This window comes from Ischnura elegans, chromosome 11, assembly GCF_921293095.1.
Source record: "Ischnura elegans chromosome 11, ioIscEleg1.1, whole genome shotgun sequence".
Classification (NCBI taxonomy): Eukaryota; Metazoa; Arthropoda; class Insecta; order Odonata; family Coenagrionidae; genus Ischnura; species Ischnura elegans.
This window is the reverse complement of record NC_060256.1, coordinates 66,630,149-66,654,306: the sequence shown is the minus strand read 5'-3', so window position 1 is coordinate 66,654,306 and position 24,158 is coordinate 66,630,149. Positions and strand designations below refer to the sequence as shown.

Genomic DNA, 24,158 nt, shown 5'->3' with positions numbered 1-24,158 from the left:
ACTTTCTCTCAATTTCTATGTATGAGGAATTTTCTATCATTTTAGTGTGATTTCATCTCTTGTGTCTGAATCCATGGCTGGTATGAAATATTTTAGCCTTGAAGTTTCAACAGTGTGGAAAGTAACTTGTGCTTTTATTTTCAACATAGATGTAATGAATTTCTAGCAAGTCAATCAAAAGGCATTTTTAGGCAATGAAATTAATTTTGTTTGTTTTTCACTGTAGAGAAAAAGTTTCTGTGAGATTATTTTCATTATAAATTTCCATTGCTGCAGGTTGCTCCGGTTATTTACCCAGCAATTACATCGAGAGAACAGCGGAGTCAGATGCATGGACATTGCATAAGTATGCTTTATTCTTAAATCCATTTCCTTGTTTCAAAAACTATTTAGAAGCTCTAATTTATGGATAAAGAATCATAAAACAATAAAATGCATAGATACAGGCATTAGAGGGATTGAATGATTATAAGACTACAAATCAATATCATATTCTTTCCTATTTTTGTGTAACTTTCTGTGCTATGCATTTCCAGCATCTTTCATACCCAATTCATTGAAATAGTTGTAATTTATTGGGGGGGAGTGTTGTAAAAGGGAGATATAGGAGGGTACAATAAGAGGAAAAGTCGAGGGGAATGGGGTATTGGCTAGGAAGCTGATAGATAATCTATCGAGCAATTATTCTTCAAATTTTGCCCCAAGGATGAAATTCACTAAGAAAGGATCACTTGGCTTTGCTGAGATTTGAACCCATATCTCTCAATAGGGTGGTTTCCTTCATCAAAGAAAACGAAAGGCATTGATTGCGATTCGTTACCCACCATTAGTGTATTCATAATATACAAATTATTTTGTTTTAGAAATACCGGGTTAGACGAATGGCAAGGGTCAAATTTTATCCTCATTTGAAAAGGGCCAGATTGGCGCCCATGCGATGCCACTCCACGTGACGTCACAGGGACCTAGTTTCTATACGAGAAGATAGGAGTTATACGTCGTCTGAGGTTACCATTGCATGCATGAGGCGCAGAGCTCAGGGAAACATGTCTTAACAATCACTTATTAAAACTGGCTAAGGTCGGAAAGTTTTCCTCGTTTGATAAGTTATTAATAATCCTTATTTAAGCCAAGCGCTACCAGCCAGCAGGGTACTAGGCTAGCCGCTAGCAGCCTGCGTCGTATCAGAGCTAAGCCTCGCCTCAAGGTCACCTCGCAGGGCGGGAGGGGGAACCAGAAATACGTCACGCGGAGAGACTTCCCGACATTCATACTTAAGCGTCGCGTTTTCGCGCGCTTGAAAATTTTCACTTTTCATTTAATCGCGAAAAATAGATATCGTCATTTAAAAATCTAAAAGCGTGAAATGCGTACTCCAGGAGTAATAATCTTTCGATTTAGGCAATAAAAAAATAATAGGAAACCACCCTATTACTGGTCAGGTATGCTACCAGTTGAACCGGCAAGCCATCCTCTTCTTAGGAAATTTCAGACAAGGTTTTCAAACAAAATGTTTGCATCTTAAGTCCATGTTGAGTCTCAGGAGTGAGTAGTAGTGCATAGTGCTTACTAAGAAACTGTTGAGGTGAAAACCTCCGCTTTTTTGCTAGAACCCTTTTAGAGAAAAACCATTATGACAAATTAGGGTTTGAATCTGTGTCGCAGGGTGTACTTGAAATGTAAACTTCATGATTAAAAATAACTCACGTACGGGTGTATGCCGCGTTTCGTAAAGGAGATAGCCCCGACGTTTCGCGACCGACTGCTGGTCACTTATTCAAGGGAATAATGTTGGGATTGGTTTTTTTGCTGCCTTTTATATATTTCAGGTGGGACGAACAGTCAAAACTCAGATAGAAGAACACAAGCGGGCCATTCGACTGGGTTACCCTTCAAAGTTAGCCGTAGCGGAGCACGAAGCCACCGGACATGCGATCGACTTCGAAAAATCAAGAGTCATCGCCAGGATAAAACATTTTAAAACCCGACTCATCCGCGAGGCCATAGAAATAAAGAAAAACGAGAACAACTACAATAGAGATACCGGATTAAGAATCAGCAATACTTGGAACCCAGTCATCCGCAACATTTCGTTATCTTCCCCATCCAGTCCTAACTCCCCACACCCTCCGCCCACCCCTCCCATCTGAAATATATAAAAGGCAGCAAAAAAAACCAATCCCAACATTATTCCCTTGAAAAAGTGACCAGCAGTCGGTCGCGAAACGTCGGGGCTATCTCCTTTACGACACGCGGCATACACCCGTATGTGAGTTATTTTTAATCATCATGAGCCGCGAAAGCTTCAATCATGTAAACTTCATGTTTGGAGTACTTAATCTTAAATTAAACATGGAAGTAGATGGGTTTGTGGTGTAATGATTGCATACCTGACCTGCAATAATATGACCTGGTTTCAAAATAAGTGACCAAGCTAATACAATTAATGATGTATGAAATGGTTGTTTTTCTGAATGTTAAAATTAAATGGGTGAAGTCAACTTGAGAAATGTTGCAATTAATGATGTAAATCATGTTATTATTTCAAGTTATTCATTATGCTACTACATACATACTACCACTTACTACCCCTTACTCTTCGAATATCATCTTATATTGCTAATGTTTTCTTGTAAAAGTTAGATGCCTATCTCATTGGCTGTTCTAGTTGTTGCCTCACCTAGAGACGAGTTCTTTTTGCCAAAATGTTAAAGTTGTCAACTCGTGTTTTTTCCATATCATTGCATCTTTTGCCTGTATGTTTTTTGGCTGATTCTGCTTTGCTGAAATTCTTTTAATTTGATTAAAAGTCGTATCTCTAATTTCCTAAAGATTTCCTCATTACGCACTTCTTACTCTGCTTATTAGCTGCAATGAAACCTCTCTTAAGAAACTTTCATCACACCTGCGACAAAAGTTTCTTAGGGGGGGGTAGTAGAATGCAGTTAGGCATGGTGTCGGTGAAGTTGAGTCCTCACTTTCTAACCTAGAAATCATGTGTTTGAATCCTGAAAGAGTGAATATTGCATGCATGTTTGTGATTGTCTAGCTCATGAAATGTTGAAGAGGATTAATCATCCTTTTTTCTTGTAGGACTGTCACTTAAACACAGTTATCTTTGTATGCTTAGCTTATAATCTAAGAAATTTTCTATCAGAGTACTGCAACTGGGGAAAAGTGATGAAACTGATGAAACAGAGGAGTCAGATATATCATCCATGGCCAAGTCTGTCAGCATGCCTGAAAGTCTATCTGCTAGTAATGATCCATTACCATCAATCGATGAAAAACTATATGATGACAGTTTAAAGGCTCGAGGTGATGTCATTGAAGAAAAAAATGAAGATGCAGGGAAGATTGAAGTTGATACTAAGGTAATATAAATAAATTTCTTGACTATTTCTTTTTTTATGTTATTTTCAGCTGACTTATCAATTAGCATGGAATTAAGAATTTGTATTATCTCTATCAGAAACTTACATATATTCAGTGATGGAAGGCGTTTTTATGAAAGAGTTGGGATATTTGAGTACGTACATGAGTACACATACCACAACATTTGTTCTGAGGGCACACAAAATATGGAGGGCATGCAAAATCCTAATATTTTTATAAGTTAATACTTTTTCCAGCTAGTTGAGCTGACCATTCTTGCCATTTTTATGTGATCAATGTTATGTTGTGGAAATATAGCATTAATTTTCCAAAACTCTTTAAGTAGTATGGTGATGTGCCTACATTTAATTTTACCATGACTCTTATGGTATAGCAAATATAATGTACGTTCTTGTCAAAATTATATGTATATAATAGTGGTATTCAACATTTTTCCTTTGGTTTAACGTGTGGCATCATTAGAGTCTGTATGAAAATGCTGATTTTCAAATGGATTTCCAGAAATGGTACGGAGACCTTTGTATGTATTTGTGGTTTTTGGTCTATAAAGTACATCCAGAAGACAGTATCTTGAAATTTTTGTATACCCCTTTCTTACTAGTTCCTAATTAGGGTAGGGGACTAAATGGGTAAATTGCTAGTCCATGAAAAAATCATTTTCTGTAATTATTTGCTTTTCCTTTTCATGACTCTTTTGTGGTCAGTTAAGTAAAAGAGGCCCATAAATTATCCAGAAATCAATCGTTATGAAATATGTTACAAAAACTTACAAACCACAATGTGTAAATAAAGACTCATCTTAAGATAGCTTAGTAACTAGGGTACATAGCAACATTCACAGTAACCCAATTCTGGTATATAGGGCTAATTTTTTTTTTACTCTCAACCATCAGACTTATTCTTGAGGGTAAGTAGGACTTTGAAGTGATTTTTAAATGTTTTAAAAAGTTTTTAGATTTACATAAGTGTCTCCAATGTTAATCATTTATCTTTGAAGTAGTTTATCATCTGCTTTGATACAGTTCAGTAGCTTCTCCATAAATGTAACCTCTCATTAAATCCATGGAGGCTACACGTGATCCTGATTGGCTGATTACTAAGGGCTCTTAAGCTATAACATATGCCAAATAAAAAACTTTGTAAATTTCATGTATGATTTTAAAAGTCATATGTGAAATTTATAAAGATTTTTATTCATCATTAAGCAATTTCATGAAGTCACACCTCGAACTATCAATTTTATAACATATGCTATTTTTTATTTATAATGACCCTCTGGCTTGGCCATGCCTATATGTATACATATTGCCTAGAGTTTCTTTGGTGAAGTGATGGGTAATGTAATTGGAGAATGAAAAAATATTTATTATATCAGTTGAATTTTTCCTAGTTTAGATTTTGAAATTTGGCATTATTGATAATTTCAACAGATTCAGGCTTCAATTGGTGGAAGTTAGACATATTTAAATAAATAAAAGATCGTAGCACTTTTCCACAAGATTTTCCGCAAGAAAGAACATAGAAGGTGCTGGAAAAATGGGGATGAAACATCACTTCTCGCCAAACACTTACTACAGACTTTGCATTGTTGTCATTTTCAACCTGAAATTCTACACTTTGAAAGTAAGGGCACAAGACTTGATGTTTTAGAGCAATTCGAAATTGTACAGACGGATATGAATATGCTCATGAATGAAGTGTTTGTCACCCACTCTCCTCTCCTAAGATACCCTTCCCGAAAACAAATGGTCAAATTCTTTCTTCACCCACGCCTTAACTGACCCCAACATCCACATGGTGTTTCCCATCCGCCCACCCTCTCTCCGTATTGTGTTGACCATTTTCTTTTCCTCCCGGTACCCCCGCTAATTCACACTCCTTCTCAGCTAACCCAAAGGGACTCCTCACCCCCCGCCTCTTTTCCTGCGTTGCTACTTACTCCTCTCCCTTTCTAAAGACGTGTGGCCTCTCTTTTTACCCAAACACCCCCCTTTTTCCACTCTACTCAACCCCCCTCCCATTTTTCTATGGTTCTTCCCCACATGTCGTTATTTTACAGTTATGGCTAGAGTCCTCTTTCCAACGTGGGTTCCCTACATCCCGTAGTTGTACCTTTTCCCACTGTCTCTACTCTGTACACCCGTTCCCACCCCCTTCAACGAAGATGTCAAACCCCCCCTCTTTCTCAAGGGTATAAAGGAGATTTTCAAATTTTTTGCAGTGTCTTGTACCTGATGACGGCTCAGTGAGCGGAAACACGTTGTACGCATTAAAAAAAATCTTGTGGAAAAGTGCTATGATCTTTTATTTATTTAAAAAAAAATTATTGATAATGATCAATCTCATTTTGGTCATTGGTCAATTCATAAAATTGTCAAATGTATGTATTACTCACACTACTTCCATGTAATGCTGTGGTCAATTGATTTCTTTTTAACTGATCTAATGAGATGAAAGTAGTGTGGGAACAAGAGTTTTGCAACCTCCTCTCAGGCCAAGATATGTTAGTAAAAATTAAGGTGTAGATAAGTAGTGTTCAAGAAAATCTTGAATTTATTGACAGCTTATATCCTGTGGAGAAATTTTTTTGCATGTGCCAACGCTGAGTTGGAGAATATTAGTGCCAACTATTACTCATTTTAGCGTCAACTATCATCTGTTTTAGTGCCAACATAGCTCTGGGTGCAATTGGAAAATTTTGATTGAAGTGCAACCCTGAGCAACTCTAAACACTAGAAGCGTAGTCTTTTTACAATACCTAAAAGTGCCGATCATTTTGGCCAGTAGGTGTTTTCTCTCTTTGCGGTGGTGTGCGTGAAAATAGTTTCTATCATAAGTAATATTTTGAAGTAGGATTACTTTATTTTAAACCCAAATTTACAATATTTTCAAATAATAAGTGAAATTTTTAACTATTTTGTTTTTCCACTGGAGCACAAACTTTGGTAAGTAAACTCTGAGGTAGTATATGCAATGGCCCTGTTATATATGTAACTGCGTAGCTTTAAAACAAAAGAAATTGTAGAATGCAGAAAATCAATTTTGAATTAAATCTGTTGAAGTGACTACTGCTCATAATGATAGAGGATGATCTGATTCTAAGGACACTAATAACAAGCAGTACTTGATACCTGTCAAAATGACCGCTGGGGCACTTTTTGGTTAATCAGCAATTACGGCAGACTCTCGATTATCCGGCTGTGGTGTATCCAGGTTGTGAATTATCCGTGCATGATTTTCAATCTCCCTCAATTTTTTCCACGATCTTTATTTTTAAAAAACAGACGCAAAATCATCGGAATTACGGCATTGACCCATTAGTGCATAGCATCCGATATATCGGACGTGTGCCATGTCTCCATAAATACTTCCCTAGTCGATAAATTCAATGAGTCCACTAAAATATTAGCGGAGGGGTGAAGACAGACATCCATTTGAACTTAATACAGTATTAAAATGTAGCGCAAGTCAACTGGAGCCCATAACAAAATAAAATACACACGTCCGATATATCGGACGCTATGCACTAATGGGTTAATGCTAGGATACACCTGGATTTCCATTAGAATCCCCTTCGTAAAACGGAAGCGATCACGCGCTAGCTGCATTCACGGAAGCACCACGTTCCTGTTTTCCAAGCCTCGCAGTGCGCGACTGCGCTCCTTGATCACGGTTACACGTCGTGCAGCAGTTGCAACCCGGGCAACTTGTGCGAGATGCGATTATGTGGCGTGGTGCCTGAGAGTGTAGTTTCCGACGTCGAGCAGTGGTTTTGAAGCATTCGTGCAAACCACTTTTCTGTATCCGTGATCACATAGCCACAGATGTGTGGTTTTTGAAACCAGGCCTTTCATGGAGCATTAATAATACGAGTACAACCATATTATCGCCGCTAAAAATATCGCAAACTGGCAAAGAAAGCTCTCAATAAGTCCGGGAAGCACTCTTAAATAACAGAATAACTGGATGAATAATTATGTATTGTTTGTTTTACGTAAATTATGACCATTACAAGACGTTAAAGCGAAATTTTGGATTATCCGTGTATTCCGATTTTTCGTGCCTTATCTCCCCATCATGAGCCTGGATAATCGGGAGTGCATTGTATTTCATAATTTTTGCAGCCGATAAAAATATTTTTAATGTATGGTTGGTTGAAAAAAATTGATTAAAGTCACTGAGTATCAACAATTTTTAACCATCATTAAGAAAGAGAGACCATTTGAAATTCAAAAACGGTCAAAACGACCGCTCGTGCACTTCTGGTATTAAAAAATATTTGTTAGTGTTAAAAAATTTATTATGATTAGGTTTTTTACTTATTTTCTTAAATAGAGACTGATTAACTAAGGAAAGAAGAACTAAGAATTAAGGAAAGACTGATTAATTAAGGAATTTTCTATAGGCAGAAAAGATTTTGAAAAATTATTAGGAATATTTGTAGTTTTATATTTATTAGTAATTATGTCTTAATTTCTCCTCAAAATTGCCTGGCAATTTTTGCATGAAATTAGGCAATTCTTAATGGCAGTCAAGGAGTTAATCAGTCTCGCCTAGTCCTTTTTACCCTGGGATCATAGAAAAGGGTAACTTTCAGTGGTCCTGATAATATTTTAGGTATCTGTTTACTCTTATGTGCTTGAAGGCTGAATGTTGAAGTATGTTCATTAGCTCATAGCAGACAGGTAAAATTTTATAATGAATAATTCAAGCTGATTTTGCTCTGCATTAAAATATGAGTCGGCTTTAAGGATTTAATGTTTTTCTTATCTTACTTTCAGCCTGCTGGAATAGAACATGGTCCATATATCCGAAATATATTAAAAATGAAGACAGATTATTTTACAGTAAGGCCATTTCTGTTCCCCTGCTCTTATATTAGTTCTAAAATACAATCCTCCACTATCTTTTGCCTCTGTAAATTAGTCAATATGTTGCATATTCATTAGCAAAGAGTAAATATGCTTTCTATTTGCCACATGTAAGTTTTCAATGGGATGAATTTCCTGTATCTCTAAAATGTCTATTATGTTGTGCTTTTGTGTCATCAATCCATTCCTAGGATCACTGCAGCTTTCTTTCTTATTAATTAGGATCTGTATTTTTTTCTATAAAGGTAGAATAGCAATTGACAGTAGTTTTTAAAGTTTTAACTTCTGAATGATACTGAAAAATAGATTTTCATATTATTTGCAGCTGCATGGGCATACACGCATTAATTTATTAGTCTGGCTTGAATACATAAATGTTTTGTCCACCGCCTTTCTGTTGCTGGAAATATTCAGAGTTACATATTTGCATTTTTAATGGGCTGAATTTATTAAAGTTTGTATTTGGTCATGTCCTATCATGAAAGCTTTGGTTATGCTTAGCCTCTTTGATACCAACTGAGATACCATGCATTTATTTAAAATTTGTTTGATGCCCAGGGTTTTTTCTCAAAATCAGGCTTAAGTTTTGACGGTTGTTTTTCTTACTTACATTTCAAATATTGCACGGTGGCTGTGTCAGCTGTTCATTAGCCACTATTGTTAGAAGCATATCATCATTTCAATTTTATTTGCATTTTTTTGGTCTTTTAGATTTTACTTCAAATTTGATCAATAAAATGACCTCAGTAAACTCATGAGTATAAATATGTGCAACCCTCGGAAAACCATGCTTACGGGAGGGATAGAGGGGCGAATTTTTTATGGAAGGTGGGTGACAATAAATGATGAGGGAAAAAATCCTAAAACCGTCCATATCCCTTAATAAACGGCATAAATGACTCTTTTTGTGGAGCTGCCTCACCACTCACAACACCCTCCAGAGAGCCGCTTGGACAGTGCGACTAAGCAAAGTGTTTCTGGGTTGAGGGGAAAAAGGGAGTGGAAGAAAGGGGTGGGGGGAAGGTGGTGAGAACGAGCATTTAAAATGCAACATTTCCTATATCACAATTTGAAAATTTGATTTCAAATCAATTGCGTATTGCATAGTCACAATGCCTAACAGGTGATATAACTTAGAAACCATCTCTGCCGATGTGTTATATCTTTCTTGAAAGATGGAAAATGTATTCCATCTCCTGTGCTTAGAGATGACGACATTTTTAAAAAATCTGTTGTAAAAAAATATTCTCTCCAAAACTAAATGATCATGTTAACAATTCATAATTAATTTCCTCGATTAATCTCAGTTGTCTGTGTTAGAACAAATTTTCATTTTTGTCTCATATTATTTTCATAAGTTTGCCGTTGACAAAAACTTTTACATGAGCATCTTCAACCTTTTTTCTTTCACGATGCATGGAAAATGCAGGAGAGGGATTTATGATAAGGGTCATATGGGATATTTTAGAGTAATACCCAGAAAATGAATCAGGAGAATCTTACAAGGGACGTGAAAAAGTGAGCAGTGGGCTACCCGCAAAAAGTGCCACGTGCTCCCTTTGACCTGCCAAATGTGCGATGAGCCTCACACTGAAAATGTATGTGGAATGAGTCATGTGCACATGGAGTCAGACTTCCACTGTAATAACTCCAACACCCACAGTGTGTGCTGAGGGAGTTGTGAGTGCCAGTAGTCTGACTTTGCCTCGCACAATTTCAGCACACAAGTGTGCGAGGAGGGAGTCGCGACTCACCACATAAGACTCTCTCACCTCACAGCTCAATCTGCTGAGTTGCCCATTTGAGCTAACTCACTCGCACAGTGCCCATCACTACATGGGGAGTCATTGTAAAGCAGTGGCACAGCGAGGGGGGATAAACCCACCCCCCCCCCCCAGAACTCAGAGAAATTTTTAAGTTTAATCCATTTCACTTAATTAGATTGATATTACTAATAGAATAGTGTAAGGATTGATAAAAATATCCCTCAGAAAGCCATAAAACTCACCATTTTGAACCATTTATCCTAAAATTCCGCAATTTATTAATGTCGCACCTACCGCTTATCCTGGTGGGTATATCATACCCCCACGCACCCGGTATTAGATGCACCTAAACCCCCCACCCCTTAATTCCTAGCTGTGCCCCTTTTGTGAGGAGGAACAGTGCTGCTGGCCATTTGTTTTCTGCCTAATATACTCTTTAGATTTCACATCTAACTTTATTCTAAGGTCATTAGGAATATAAGCTTGTTTACAGCAAGGTAGTTTGCAAGCAGCCTTACGCTATGCCTAGGTACATTATCAGGTAAAGCTACAGTGGCATACGTATTTCTGAATTATACTGCTGTCAGTATTGCTTCACCCCTATACTTTTTCTCTAAACCTGAATCAGAAAGCATTGATCTAGTCATTTCTACAAGAGTTCTATTAAATCATTCACAAACCCCATTCTACTGTGGTGAGTAAGGAATATTAGTCTCATGAATAATACAGTGATGAGTAAAAAATCACTTAAATTTCTTGCTGAACTATTCTTTACCATTGTCAGCTCTAAGTCTTCGGAGCAAAGATATCCATGGAAAACAAAACAAATAAATAAAGTACGCTCAAGTATGCATGATGAATATAGAAGTACATGCATAAATACCAACAGTTTACTATTTTATTCGTTTTTGTATTGCTTTCACCATGGCAATTACCTGATATTGAGTATTAAAAGAAGAGAGAGAGAGAGCACTTTTCCACAGGTTAATTGAAAGCACTTTCAATGATCAAACTGATGAATTATCTGTGTGCGCCTTCTCGATGAGAGGATTAGTGAATGTGTACTTAGTATCAAGACATTACAATAGAGGGCCACAGGAGAAAATCAACCAATTTAAATTTGCCGCGAGTTTAGTTACTGTCTTTGCTGTTGCTGGGAAAGGGGATGGCATCACAGAATTTGTAGCATCGAAATTAACGTTAAGATGGACGTGGCTGCTTTCCTAAGTCCACTCATTGCATTGCTCATACATCTTCATATTTTATAATATTCTTCAATATACAGTAGAACCTCGGTTATACGACCCTCAGTTATGCGATGACCTCACTTATACGCCGATTTTTTTTGGTCCGGTGAATAACCCCATATGAACCCATGTATTTCCAACCTCAGTTATGAAACTTTTCACTTATACGACGAACTCGGTTATGAAACGTATTTTCCCCGTCCAATGAGATAAAATACCTCACTTATACGACTTTTCAGATAACTGCTCTACGAGTTAGGTTATGGTTATGAAACGTATTTTCCCCGTCCAATGAGATAAAATACCTCACTTATACGACTTTTCAGATAACTGCTCTACGAGAAGATTGCGGTACGCGCGCCGATTTTAGTCACAGGAGCAGGGGTAGTATGTGCTCATCACATAGATATGTCAATGAAGAATACTAAGTTTTAATAATGAGCGATGCTGTTTATTAGATATTAATTTTAACCGCAGAAGATTATCGTTAATTCGGAATATCTATCTCTAACGGAAGATTGTCTAGAATTTTCCAAGGTTATGTTTTCCGTCGCCCCAGCGAAATAACACCTAAATGAGCCGTTAAAATTCCTCCCGTACCAAAAATTTGGCTTCCAAGGTCATCCATAAGAGATTATCGTATTTGCAGTATAGACGTAAGTCGATGGTGATTCAACACGATGGTAAAAACCGCATGCATGGTCTCATTCCGCGGGCTAATCCCGCATCCGCGGGACGAATTGAGCCGGGGGAAAGTTGCTTACGCGGCGCGCCGATCAAAATTGACCTAACTTGTATCTCAGTGGGTTTAAATGAAACAAAGTTGGACCTTGAGTAGCTATTAGCTTGAGTCTGCCTGCTGGCAAGCGTTTATTTTTAACTGAACGAGAGTTAGTACGAATGTCCTCGGAGAATAACTCGCGTCGTCAGTCGCAACGTAATCATTAAAGTCAAATTCATAACGCGAGAGATAAGGCAGTTCCTTTCGACTCTGGAATGACTTATAACCATTATACCGAAGTACAAAAACAGTCTGGTGTTGTGATCAGATATGGGGAAGCAAAATATTACGTGAAGATGAGTCACACGGCTTGTGAGTCGAAGTTCCCGGCGCTGAATTCGCGTAAGAATGCCGACAGAGAAGCTATACCCGGTAGATTCAATCTACTATTGCTAAAATTTCACGGAAAAATTCTTTTTTAGTGCGTAAACATTTTTGAGAGGGGAGATTTTTTCGAGCTCTTAATATATTTTTGTTCAATCATCACTGACGGCAGTTGCGCGGTTATTTCAAATGCTCACTTTAAAAAAGTGATCTAAGCACCGGAAAAGTCTTACAATTAGTCACGGAATATCCCGGATACCAGTGGCGCAACTAGGAATATGCTTTGGGGGTGATGGTAGTACCTGAGGGGCTCCCCCCCCGAGGCATCGGGGATTCCCGGAAAATTTAAAAAAATAGCATGCCTGTAAATATGTTTTGCATCATTTTGGCACCTAAAATTTAACTTTGAGTAGATGCAGTTGTTGTTTATCAAAGCTAGACTTTTGTTTTAAATTTTTTTTTCAATTCCCTGCGGCTTTGGAGGGGGATCTATCCCCTCATCGACCCACCATAATTACGCCACTGCCGGGTGCTCCATATTATCTATGGCATGGTATTTAGAGGGAGGAAACCGACAGCTGGGGTCATTTTCGCCATGAGGTAAGGGAGGGAGTATAGAAACCCTGTGTTGGAATTAGCCAGGTTGTAACAATAGGCTTAACCAGGGCTTAACGTTCCATCTGCCGGACATGGTGTTGCACTGGAAGTTCCGTCCACACTACTTTCAAGCAGGGATACAGCCATCTCTGAAAACTTTCTGCCTCGGCCATGACATGAACCCTGGTCCATAGGGTGTGAAGCCTTCGTGATGCATTAGTGAAATTTTGCTCCCTAGTTATGGGGTTAATTTGGATGACTTTCCTTAGGTGTTTCATTTCTTTAATCTACAATCTTGGGTTTGCCTATAGGTGGTGAAATGAATTTCCTGAAACTGCTTTTAATGAGTCAACTTTTTTCAAAAATTGGCGTCATCATTCCGAAATCTCTCCAGTATGATAGCCTTGCAGATCAGTACCAGAAATGCTAGATGTTCAACCGCAGATAATGTTGTTCAGGAATGTAGAATTATATTTCTCTTTAAGTAACACATCATCTGTGGTGTTGCTTGTGTGAAAATAAGATTATTAGGCTTCAATTTCTTGCCTCCAAATGAGTAATTGCATCCTGGAAACAAACCGGCCCCTATAGGAAAGGATTTCATGCTGAATACCGAAAAACCTCACATATGAAACTTCCTCACTTATGAAACTTTTTTTGGTTTTCCGCTGAAAGTTTCATAAGTGAGGTTCTACTGTATATTTATTGAATGCTCTAAAATATAGCAAGGATTCAGAAAAACAGGAAATTAGAGTACAATATGTCTGTTGTTTGTTTCATCATTAATTTGATTATCCACCTGCAATTTCCTAGAATTTGTCGCTGAAACTACCTTACAAGCATTTTGGGGTGACAGTCTTTAGTATACCCCTTCAAAATGTGTTCCCTCCCAAATGTATGTTTTGTATGTATGTAATGGCTACATAATCAATAATGGAATGGAGGCTTCTCCTTTTATCTTCTTTTCATCATTCAGGAAAATACATCAGTGTTAGTGGTATGGGAAGAGTGTAGAGAAAGCATCTTCATGTTTTCAAATATGGTATCACAAGTAAGGTAAACAGTCTTTTCATTTTTTATGACTGAAAATTTGTTTACACAGGATGAACCTCAGGATGAGAAACCATTAGTTGATCAGCAGAAGGGTAGTGCACGGAAAATGTATGTTGTTCGGCATGGAGAAAGGGTAGACTTCACATTTGGTCAGTGGATTCCATTCTGCTTTGATAGTGCAGGTAAATATCCTATTGAACTATCTCTGCACTTTATTCATACATTTGATAATTTTTTTGGTATTGTTATTGACTAAGGTCATTTTCACTGACAAATGGCTTTTATTATCTGTCATGACTCTTTTTTGTTCTTAATAATAGTCTTATTATGAAGAATGAATTATATATTTATGATCTTGTTCTACTTATCTAATCATTGCTTTAACATGTAAGATTTATTATTTAACCATTTAATTGTATTTCTAATGTTCCACTATGTAAACGGAACTTTTTGACCAGCTGTGTGACTAAGAAAGACTTAAGGGAGGCTATATCTATATATATAAGGGAGGCTATATATATATATTTTTTTTTCTCTCGGAGTTTTTCCACCGCAATTTAAATTTGCTAACATCACTCCAATTCACAAATCTGGGTCGAAAAGTAATGTCTCCAATTACCGTCCCATTTCTCTACTTCCAATTCTCTCATCAGTTTGCGAGAGAATTATTCTAAACAGGCTCTATTATTCCACGTCCCCTTTTCTATCTTCCTGCCAACACGGCTTTCTCCCTGCGAGATCATGTTTAACTAATTTGTCAGTTTTTCAGCACCATGCTGTTGCCTCAATATCTAAGAAAGCCCAACTTGATGCAGTATTTATTGACTTCTCAAAGGCTTTTGATTCCCTCAACCATAGTCTCCTCCTTCATAAAATAAGTAATAGGTTTAATATCCATGGTAATTTTTTCAGCCTCTTATCTAGCTTTATTAGTGACAGATACCAGCGCGTCATTCTTTCTGGCGTCTCATCTAGTTGGTCTCCTGTAACTTCAGGAGTTCCCCAAGGCAGTGTTCTAGGACCATATCTATTTAATTTATACATTGACGACTTAGCCTCCCTTATTCCCGCCTCGCAAGCCCACATGCTGTTTTACGCTGAGGACTGCAAAGTTTTCAAAACCATCCACACTCCCGCTGACTGCCACGAACTGCAAAACGCTTTAAATACCATTTCACGCTGGTGTCTTACCTGGGAACTAAAGCTCAATGAGCGTAAGTGCAATACCATGTCCATCAACCTAAAAAAATTCCCGCTTAACTTTAATTACACTTTAAACTCAATACCCGTGAATCGCAAGTCGTCAGTGAAGGATCTTGGCGTATTAATTGATACAAAACTAAATTTCTCCGAGCACATAGAAACAGTTAAGTCTAAGGCCATGTCCCTTTTAGGCCTATTATACAGATACTCGGAAATCAAAGAACCACAAGCTCTTCGTTGCTACTTTTCGACAATTGTCCTCCCTGTTATAGCCCATTGCTCTCCTATTTGGGCGATGTCGGCTCCGTCAAATCTCTCCGCCTTTAAATCTCTTACTAACTTTTTCTCAAATATAGTAAAATATAGGGTACCTCACATGCGTAATATGCCCACTAACACCATTCTAACTTCTCTCTCCATTCACAATCTTCCTTCTGTATGTCTCAAAAGTGACCTTAAATTTATCTACAATATCCTAAACTCAATCACAGACTGTCCTGTACTCCTTTCTTTTCTTAATTTCCGAGTACCCTCCCGCCCCACGCGCACCCACTCACTGCTCCACACACCAGTTCCCAGATTATCACTCATTCAACGCTCACTTTTTTACCGCCTTCCTTCACTTCTGAATTCCCTTCCTCCGAGTATTGATCCCTTTTCCCTATCCCCAAAAGTCTTTACTAAACTGGCTCTATCTTATCTCTCTGAACATCAATAACAACGCTTCCCATTTCTTACCATTGCTACAATTTTCCTTAGTTTAATGTACTTGTGTCCTTTAATTTCGAGGTTTTGATTCTCGTTATATTCTATGTACGTGATTTTTTGCATATTTTAGGTTGATGTGATTCCCGTAACATTATGTGTATTTTATTTCTTGTTATATATTATTTATTATCCTATTATTGCGCCACTGTAAATTGGCAATAATTGCTGTATGTGGGCTTTTGAAATAAATAAATAAATAAATATGCTATGAAGGCATATTATTTAATAAGTTTCAGACATTAAGCCTTCATTTGTGATTTAATCATTCTATCCCTGCTATGATTTACTCAGCTGAAGTTTTAGTGTACTAGGGGATTGTAAAGTTTATGTATTTTAAAATGTGTAAGAGTTTTTAATTGGTATTGCTTGTGTGTGTCATTATTACATTGTTCTTTTTAATTTTCAAAACAAGGTGATTACCTGCGGAAGGATTTGAATATGCCTAAGGTTATGCCAGCTAGGAAATCAGGGCCCTCAGGATTCCAGAGGGATTGTCCTTTAACTAATGTGGGAGAATTACAAGCATTGCTAACAGGAGAAGCAATGCGAGAGCATGGTGTCAAGATTCAGCATGTTCTCTGTTCACCCTCTTTGAGGTGTGTACAGACATGTACAGGAATTTTAAAAGGTAAGAAATTGTCCTCTTTTTATTGGGTTATTTGCAGGGGCAGTCTGGCTAGGTCGGCAATCACTGAGGGGCCCGAGCTTAGGGGACCTCCCACAATACTTGTGTCTATTGTTAAGCATATATGAAAGGGGTGGTAAAAAAACACTTGGGTTTGTTGAACCAAAGTTTTTTGTACTTATAAAATTCTACGTTTTCATTAGTTGCTTTGTTTACAACATAGTTGGCATAAAAAGATTGTATCATATAAAATAAATAATTAAAATAAAGGTGTCCGAGGATAAGCTTTTTTGAAAGGGCTATTAGAAAAGTCTATAGGAGGGATTTTAGATTTCAGTGCTGTTTCAAGGAAAAAAATCACTGAATAGATAATAGAACCATAATACATTACAGTGAAACCTCGATATAACAACACCCCACGGTGCACTAATAAACACTCGCTATAGCGAATTGTCGCTTTACAGGAGGTGGAGCAAATAATAGCCATTATACCTGTTGCGAACAGATATACAGGAACAGGAGTGGTGCGGCGACAGATAAACATCTATCCGATAAGCGTAAGCATAAATCCAGACGAAAGGCAATGTTTTTTTGCATCACTAAATTTCCTTACTCAAATAACGACTAACTATTCAAACAATTTATAAGCGCCGCACTGAATAAAAATCATGCAAAGCATTGTTTCGTCATCATTATATTTATCGAACGACAGTTTACCACGTAAATTTGAGACTGAGCACTCCATTAACTTCATTTCTAACAGATCGCTAGAAATTACAGAGGTTAAGGAGTCTTCATGAAAGTCTTCCGGCGGTGAAACCCTCGCTATGGCGAGAGCCAACACCGAAAGGGTCTCGTAAAAACGAATTTTTTAACACGCTTATTATAGGGTCAATTGACGGTGCATCGGCTATCTCTCGTAATAGCGGGGGTGTCGCTATAGCCCGTACTCGCTTTATCGAGGTTCCACTGTATTAAACTTTATAAGCTGTGAAATTCTCACTTTTCATAGTACTTTTTCTTGTGAAATTGCAATTTTTAATTTACTTTTATCTAGTTTTTAAGAGCCAGAATAGTGTCAAAATCCATTTCCAGGCATGTAATTTCTAACATTTTCCAGGGGGAGACCCCCATAAAATGTATGGAGGGCCCCATTGTGAGCCCTAGCCTAGGGCACCCCCAATCACTCCAGACCGCCCCTGGTTATTTGTACAGTTGATGAGTAGAAGATGGAACTATTTCATTGGCCACATCACGAGGCAATGAAAATTATTATTGAAGGACAGGTGGAAGGTCAGAGTTGGCCAAAGATGAGATGAGTTTAGAAGGGATGAAGGATGTAGAGCATAAGAATTGTGTAGGTGTTAAAAGATGGTAGAATTGAGTGGAGAACTGTATGAAAACAATCTTAGGATTGATTACTTTTGATGATGATAGGTTCTCTTGACATTGTGTATTTTGGGTAGTTGGCTTATTGTATTTAATTTTACTAATCCATTGTTATATTATGCTTGCATTCTCATTGTTAGAGAATTTTTTATGCTTTTTGCTATTTTTCCCTCTTTCTGTCCCTCTCAAATGCAGAATGTTCTGCTTTTTTCCCACCTGATGGAGAATTAATTATGCATACAATGATGAATTAATAGGGATGTGTGAGTACTCAGAAATTGGAGTCAAGTCGAATAGTTGGTACTCGACTCTAATGATTCGAGTTGTATTACAAATGTGGAGTTGAGTCGAGTAGTTTCGTCACAGAGCTGTCGAGGCCAGTAAGTTCAGAAATATGCCGACAAGAGGCGCTATCATAAAACTCTTGCAGTAATATTGTTTATAAAGTCGTTATAATGCCTTGGCCTCGAAGTTTCAGCTTTGTACACGTAGCAGTAAGCCATTATAGTAATTGACGTGGGTGCTGAATATCTCTTAGTCAGATGCGGCATCCGACCATCATCTGCCCTGGTGGTGTATTCGGAGTAATCAGAGTGGACCACAGCATCACTCATACTTTCTTATGCGATACTTTTATACCTTAACATACTTTCTTCACTCAAACACCGAGGGAACACGAGAAAATTGTTCGGATTTCTATGGAAAAAGGCCCGGCATTTCAGCGGGCAATGCCGGTTTTTTCCGGTGTTTGACGTCACAAGTGTTTCCATCTCTTAGCCTTTTTGAGCACTAAGTACTTCCAAAGTTAATTTTCGTTTATTCCTTTGTTACGTTTACTTTCCCTCTTGAACTAACAGAAAGTAGAGTCTATGATTGATTAAACGAAGTAAGAAATTAAGAAAACTTCCTTTTTTGATCTACAAAGCTAAGATCTATAGTTCATTCACTTTGTCCACTAAAATTCATGAATATTCAAGATCCATATAAATTGTGGATATAACTTTTAATAAAACTTCCCAAGGTTCCCAAACCTTGCAACTTTGGAAAGAAAGTAGGTACTTTTCCAGCTACAAAAGTGTGTTACGGCAGACAATTTTCTGCAGGCAGTAATACTGTGACTTGGAGACATCCAAACCTGCTGCCTGAGCATGTATGTATAACAATTGGTTTTTATGTATGAGAATTTGAAAGGATCTAATATCACTTGATATATTTACATGTACAATCTCAATTACAATTGTACAAGTATCATTATTGAGGGTTCTTCTGAGCAGCTTTGATACATACATTGACGACATATTACTAGAGGTAAATTAATTTCAATTGTGCTTATGTAACTTTTTAAGACACATTAATTTTCATTCATCTCCTAATTGTGACTCAATTACCATTAACATTCCTCGTTATTTTTTCCTTTTTACATCAAGCTAAGCTTTCAAAATAGAAAATTCGGAAGGGAATTGAAAAAAAATGAGAATATGTTGGAACATGCTTTGCTGTATTGCCTAGTTCAAGAGTTACCATACTCGCATCGACTCTCATGAGTAGTTATCAACTCGACTCAATACCCGACTCAAGGTCAAAAACTACTACTCGCACATCCCTATGAACTAATAATTACAAGTTAGAGCCTGGGATAATAAAATCTGATTAGCTTCATTGCGAGTGTTATTTCATCAATGCCTGCTTGGTTCACCAAGTCGAAAGGCTATTTTTACACAGGGAACGTCCTTGTGCAGGTTAGCACTGAAAAATTTTTTGAAACTGCGAGAATTAGAACAGGGGCTAATTTGCCATTTTGCATCCATACATTGTCGCATGTGTTCTAGCAATTCTCCGCTTTGCGCAACTCAATTTTGATTGTGCCTGCGTACATACGTCAGATTGTGCAATAATGTGCCCTGTGTAAAACGGCCTTAAGATTAAAGAAATATTAGGATTGTTCTCTAAATTTATTTTTGTTGGTGGGTGTGGATTGGTACGGTGTGTTGTTTTGTGAAATATACTCCCCAACTAAACTAAACTACTTGTTGATTCTACTTCAGGACTAGGAATGTTGCATTTGCCTATTGCCATTGAACCGGGGCTCTTTGAATGGTTAGGATGGTATGTTGAAGAATTACCTAATTGGATGGATGCAGAGGATCTGATCAATGCTGGATTTAATGTGATGACCAATAGGGAACCGTATGTGTCTGTAGAAACTCTAGCCAACCAACGGAAGGAGACTGTGGAAAACTTCTACGAGCGTTGCCACTTTGTGATAAGGAAAGCCCTCGAAGACACTGCCAGAGGTATGCTATAATCTCATCCATTCCTTGTTTTAATTATTCATTTAATCCATGTCCTAAGCCCTTTCCTTGCAGTAAATGTTTGTTAGTTTTGTCATAAATTCATATTAACAAAAACGTATTTGTTCAACATAAAGCATCTGCTTCATAATCCAAAAAGTCTTGAATTTGGCTCAGTAATTCGTGCATCTTAAAATCACTCTTTTAACATCTATTGCTAATGTAGAATAAATATATTGGGAGCATTTTTGTTGCCAGCCCACAAAATTCTGCAGAGGAAGAAGACGCCTTTGTAGCTTAACCTTCAAATGCCTAGCATAACTGTACAGGCACGAGAAAATAGTTCCACCTGGTGCAGGGCAGCCCCTTTTTAGGCATGGTAATTTAAAGGCATTCGAATTACTAAATCTGGTTGTTTAAGGTCATTGGGCTTTTATATCTGGTAGCTAAAGGTTAAGCACTCAAGCACCTAGAGAAAATTCAGGACAACTGGCAGGGTGTCCAGCATCCAGGAAAATCCGGAATTGTGCGTGAATTTTATTCAAGAATTTTTGCTCCAACCTGGAACTTCAAAGTCTTTTATTTCAAATTCATTTTACATAAAAATTTTCCAGTTCAACACCTATTTTCTGGCCTAAAATGTGTTTGTCGTTATGTTTTAAGTGCAGTATCCGAGTAGAATTTTTACTGCCGCATCAAAATGTGGAATGTTAGACATGACAACAGAAGCAGAGTCTTGGCTTGCGTTGAATAAATTTAAATTTTAAATACATTGTGTGCTAACTAACCTATTCCTTGTCCTTCTAAATATATAAATATAATATTATTTAAAAGTATTGAAGTAATTTTGGGTCTTTAAAAATTCTTATCTATCGCTGGAATCACGTAAGATTTTCCTGAAATTCTGTAAAATTTCCCTGGAAAACCGTTTTCCTTTGATTTCCCTTTGATTGGCCGGACACCATGACTGGGTTCAAATTCTGGTCAAAGCAAATCCTTTTTCTTCAATGGAATATTTTTACTTTATGTGATCTGTAGTCGTTGATGGTTTCAGGCGTTACTTTATGGAAGTTGCTTATGATGAATGTAAAATGAACTTTGTTTTTCCACTTATATTTATTTACACGGGACCGCGGTTTCGATGCACTGCGTCATCCTGGCCAGATGATGACGCAGTGCGTCGAAACCGCGGTCGCGTGTAAATAAATATATGTGGAAAAACAAAGTACATTTTTCATTCATGATCTGTGGTCGACTATGCTTAGGTATGCTACTAGCTAGTCCGAGGTTATTGCCTTTCATAACAAATTTACTTCATTTCCCACAGATGGTGGCTCAGGAAATCTTTTAGTGGTAGCTCACGCAGCCAACTTGGACACGTGTACTCGTCAGCTTGTTGGTTTAGCACCCCGTCCGACCCATGACATGAGGCGACTGTGTCAAAAGGTACCATATTGCAGTGTGGCCATGGTGCAGGAAGTTCCCGACGTTGACATGAACATTGAAATGAGGGACCATGAATTGGAAGGGAAAGTTTGGAGGCTGTGTGAACCACCATTTCCACCAGTGACTCATTCGTCCAACATAAGATTCGATTGGAAAATCATATTAGGTGATAATCTGTTACTTAAGTTAAATGAAAAAATTTGATCGAATATCTGTGTAAGGGTTTCCATCTTGGGACAAAATAAGTTGTGTAAACATTCTCTGTAAGGAATTTATAGTTTCCTGTATTTATTCTATTCTTTCCTATACCAAACCAGGTGGATATGGAATCAGTAGTATGGTTTCAATGTATTGCATATTTCCAAAATGTGTATACAAATTTTATTTTGAGATAATTGGTTATAGCCACATTATATGTCTCGCAAGTTTTTTTTTTGTTAATGGGAGTGTTATATGTCTCTTACCAAAAATTTTAGTTAGTTTCATGAGACTGATTTTTATGGTTTGTAAATATAAAGGCTTGATTTATTTTGGTGTCAATATTGTTGGTTTTGGATTTCAATGGGGTTTGTAAAATGTTTTGTAAACAGATACTTGCTCAAACATGATAGAATATCATAGTTAGATGACTCTGGGGTTGGAAATCAAGGTGGATTATATTTATTTAGAGTAGTTAATTATATATTTGTGTATACTCCAATGAATTGGAAAAGGCTATTGCGGTATATGAAATTCTATTTCTTTGTCTTCAGTTATAATTCTGTTCATGCCAAAGATTGCCTATGACTTAACTGATAATTCTTTATTACTGCTGATGAAACCCCTGCATTTTTTAAATTATCCTGTAAATATTTCTGCGGAGAGTTGTACTTGAAAGCTTGGTTTCACTGCCATTATTTATTTAAGCTAACTAAGGCTTTATGTGCCTTTCAATGGCTTCATTTCCGTAAGATAGTTATTTTGACCCTAATTGATGCTAAATACATAAGTCTTATGCATCAGGTATCCTCTTCTGATCAAATTCTTAGTTCATGAAAGATGAAATGAGAGAAATTTTGTGAAATAAGTACCGTAAGTCATTAAGGAAAAATTAGTGTTGCATAGCCAAGAATCAATCCAATCAATTTGTTCAGATGATTTTGGTGGCAGATCCATGCAGTTAAAATTTGCTTGAAACTTAATAGCTCTATCATTGTTAAGTATTTTAAAAGTTATGTATTTAATATGGAGTAACCATGACTTATCACGTATTAATTGTCATGAAAACTACCTCATACTGAGACTGCTTGGAATTGCTAAAAATCATGTATAATCTAGCATTATCATATTTAGAGGAAGAATTCTCTCAATATATCAGCTACCTTTTATGGTATGCTATGTTTTTAATTTCAAATTGATTATTGCTGCAAATGGCCTCAGCAGTATTTTTTTCAGCCCACAAAGTAATAATACCAGACATACTACATATAATTTATCATTACATTTATCTATTTATAATTACTTGTAAGTATTCTTAATTAAAGATGCTTGTATTAAATTCACATCTCTGCCTAGAATGGCTTAGAGAATTAATATTTTTCTCATGAGACTTTAATTTCTCTGGTGTGCGGACAAATTTAGGACTTATTGAGGAAAACGTGGCTCTTTATTTTTTTCTTGGAACCAATTTTGTAGTGATTTTAATTAATATGCATTTTTTTTGTGATAAAATCTTCTCAAGTGTAATAATTATGCTCTAAGCATTATTGTAAATGGTTTCGCCACTTATGGAATGTATTTTTTATTCCTTTTTCATAATAACTAGTGTTGTTCTGCATTTTCCTGATGTGTGTAGGTCTCAAGTTTTCCCTGCCATCAGCCAAGAAATTTGATATTGTTTTCATTAATTGAATTTTAATTTTTATCCTCATTCATGCAATTAATTTACTAAAATTAATCATGCCAATTACGATAGCTAATGAAAACCAAATATAGTCTGATTGGACTCAGAAATAATGTATTGTGATTGTTTCCATTTGCGTGAAGTAATGGGACTATATCCTTCTAAGGCTGTGATAATAAATTGAAAAGTATTTTCATTGGTAAGATTGCAATTGTTAATTGTATCTATGCATATTTTCAAGAGTATGAACTGAGTCTGCAATGGACTGAGCTTCAATTTTGTCGTGAAGAGTATGTATTTCTGAGAAAAATGTTATTTATATTACCCAAGTTTTGTTGATATGTTGAACACATTAAAGACCTTATGGCTCAACTTTCTATTACTTTCTATCTTTTTTTATCACCCCGTCAAAAAATAGATTTGGTAGCTTTTTGGACCTATACCAAGTTTTTTTTGTGTACAGTGCTGTGAATTAGAAATTTATGGGATGTGTCAAATTGAAGGAGGAAATTACATTTA

The 24,158-nt window shown here is 36.9% G+C and overlaps 1 protein-coding gene across 2 annotated transcripts in view; it reads left to right on the top strand.

The window, feature by feature from the left end:
* Positions 1 to 24,021, top strand: part of LOC124168476 (protein UBASH3A homolog) — a 33,615-nt gene extending 9,594 nt beyond the window's left edge. The window contains exons 6-12 of one of the 2 annotated variants that reach the window (XM_046546750.1): positions 277 to 346; positions 3,158 to 3,374; positions 8,178 to 8,243; positions 14,085 to 14,217; positions 16,419 to 16,634; positions 20,066 to 20,314; positions 21,639 to 24,021. In XM_046546750.1, the coding sequence (XP_046402706.1) occupies positions 277 to 346; positions 3,158 to 3,374; positions 8,178 to 8,243; positions 14,085 to 14,217; positions 16,419 to 16,634; positions 20,066 to 20,314; positions 21,639 to 21,961 (1,274 nt within the window). In that variant the 3' untranslated portion in view covers positions 21,962 to 24,021. The remainder of the gene's footprint in view (positions 1 to 276; positions 347 to 3,157; positions 3,375 to 8,177; positions 8,244 to 14,084; positions 14,218 to 16,418; positions 16,635 to 20,065; positions 20,315 to 21,638) is intronic. The other variant, XM_046546752.1, reaches the window with a different exon arrangement.
* Positions 24,022 to 24,158: the final 137 nt, after the last annotated feature.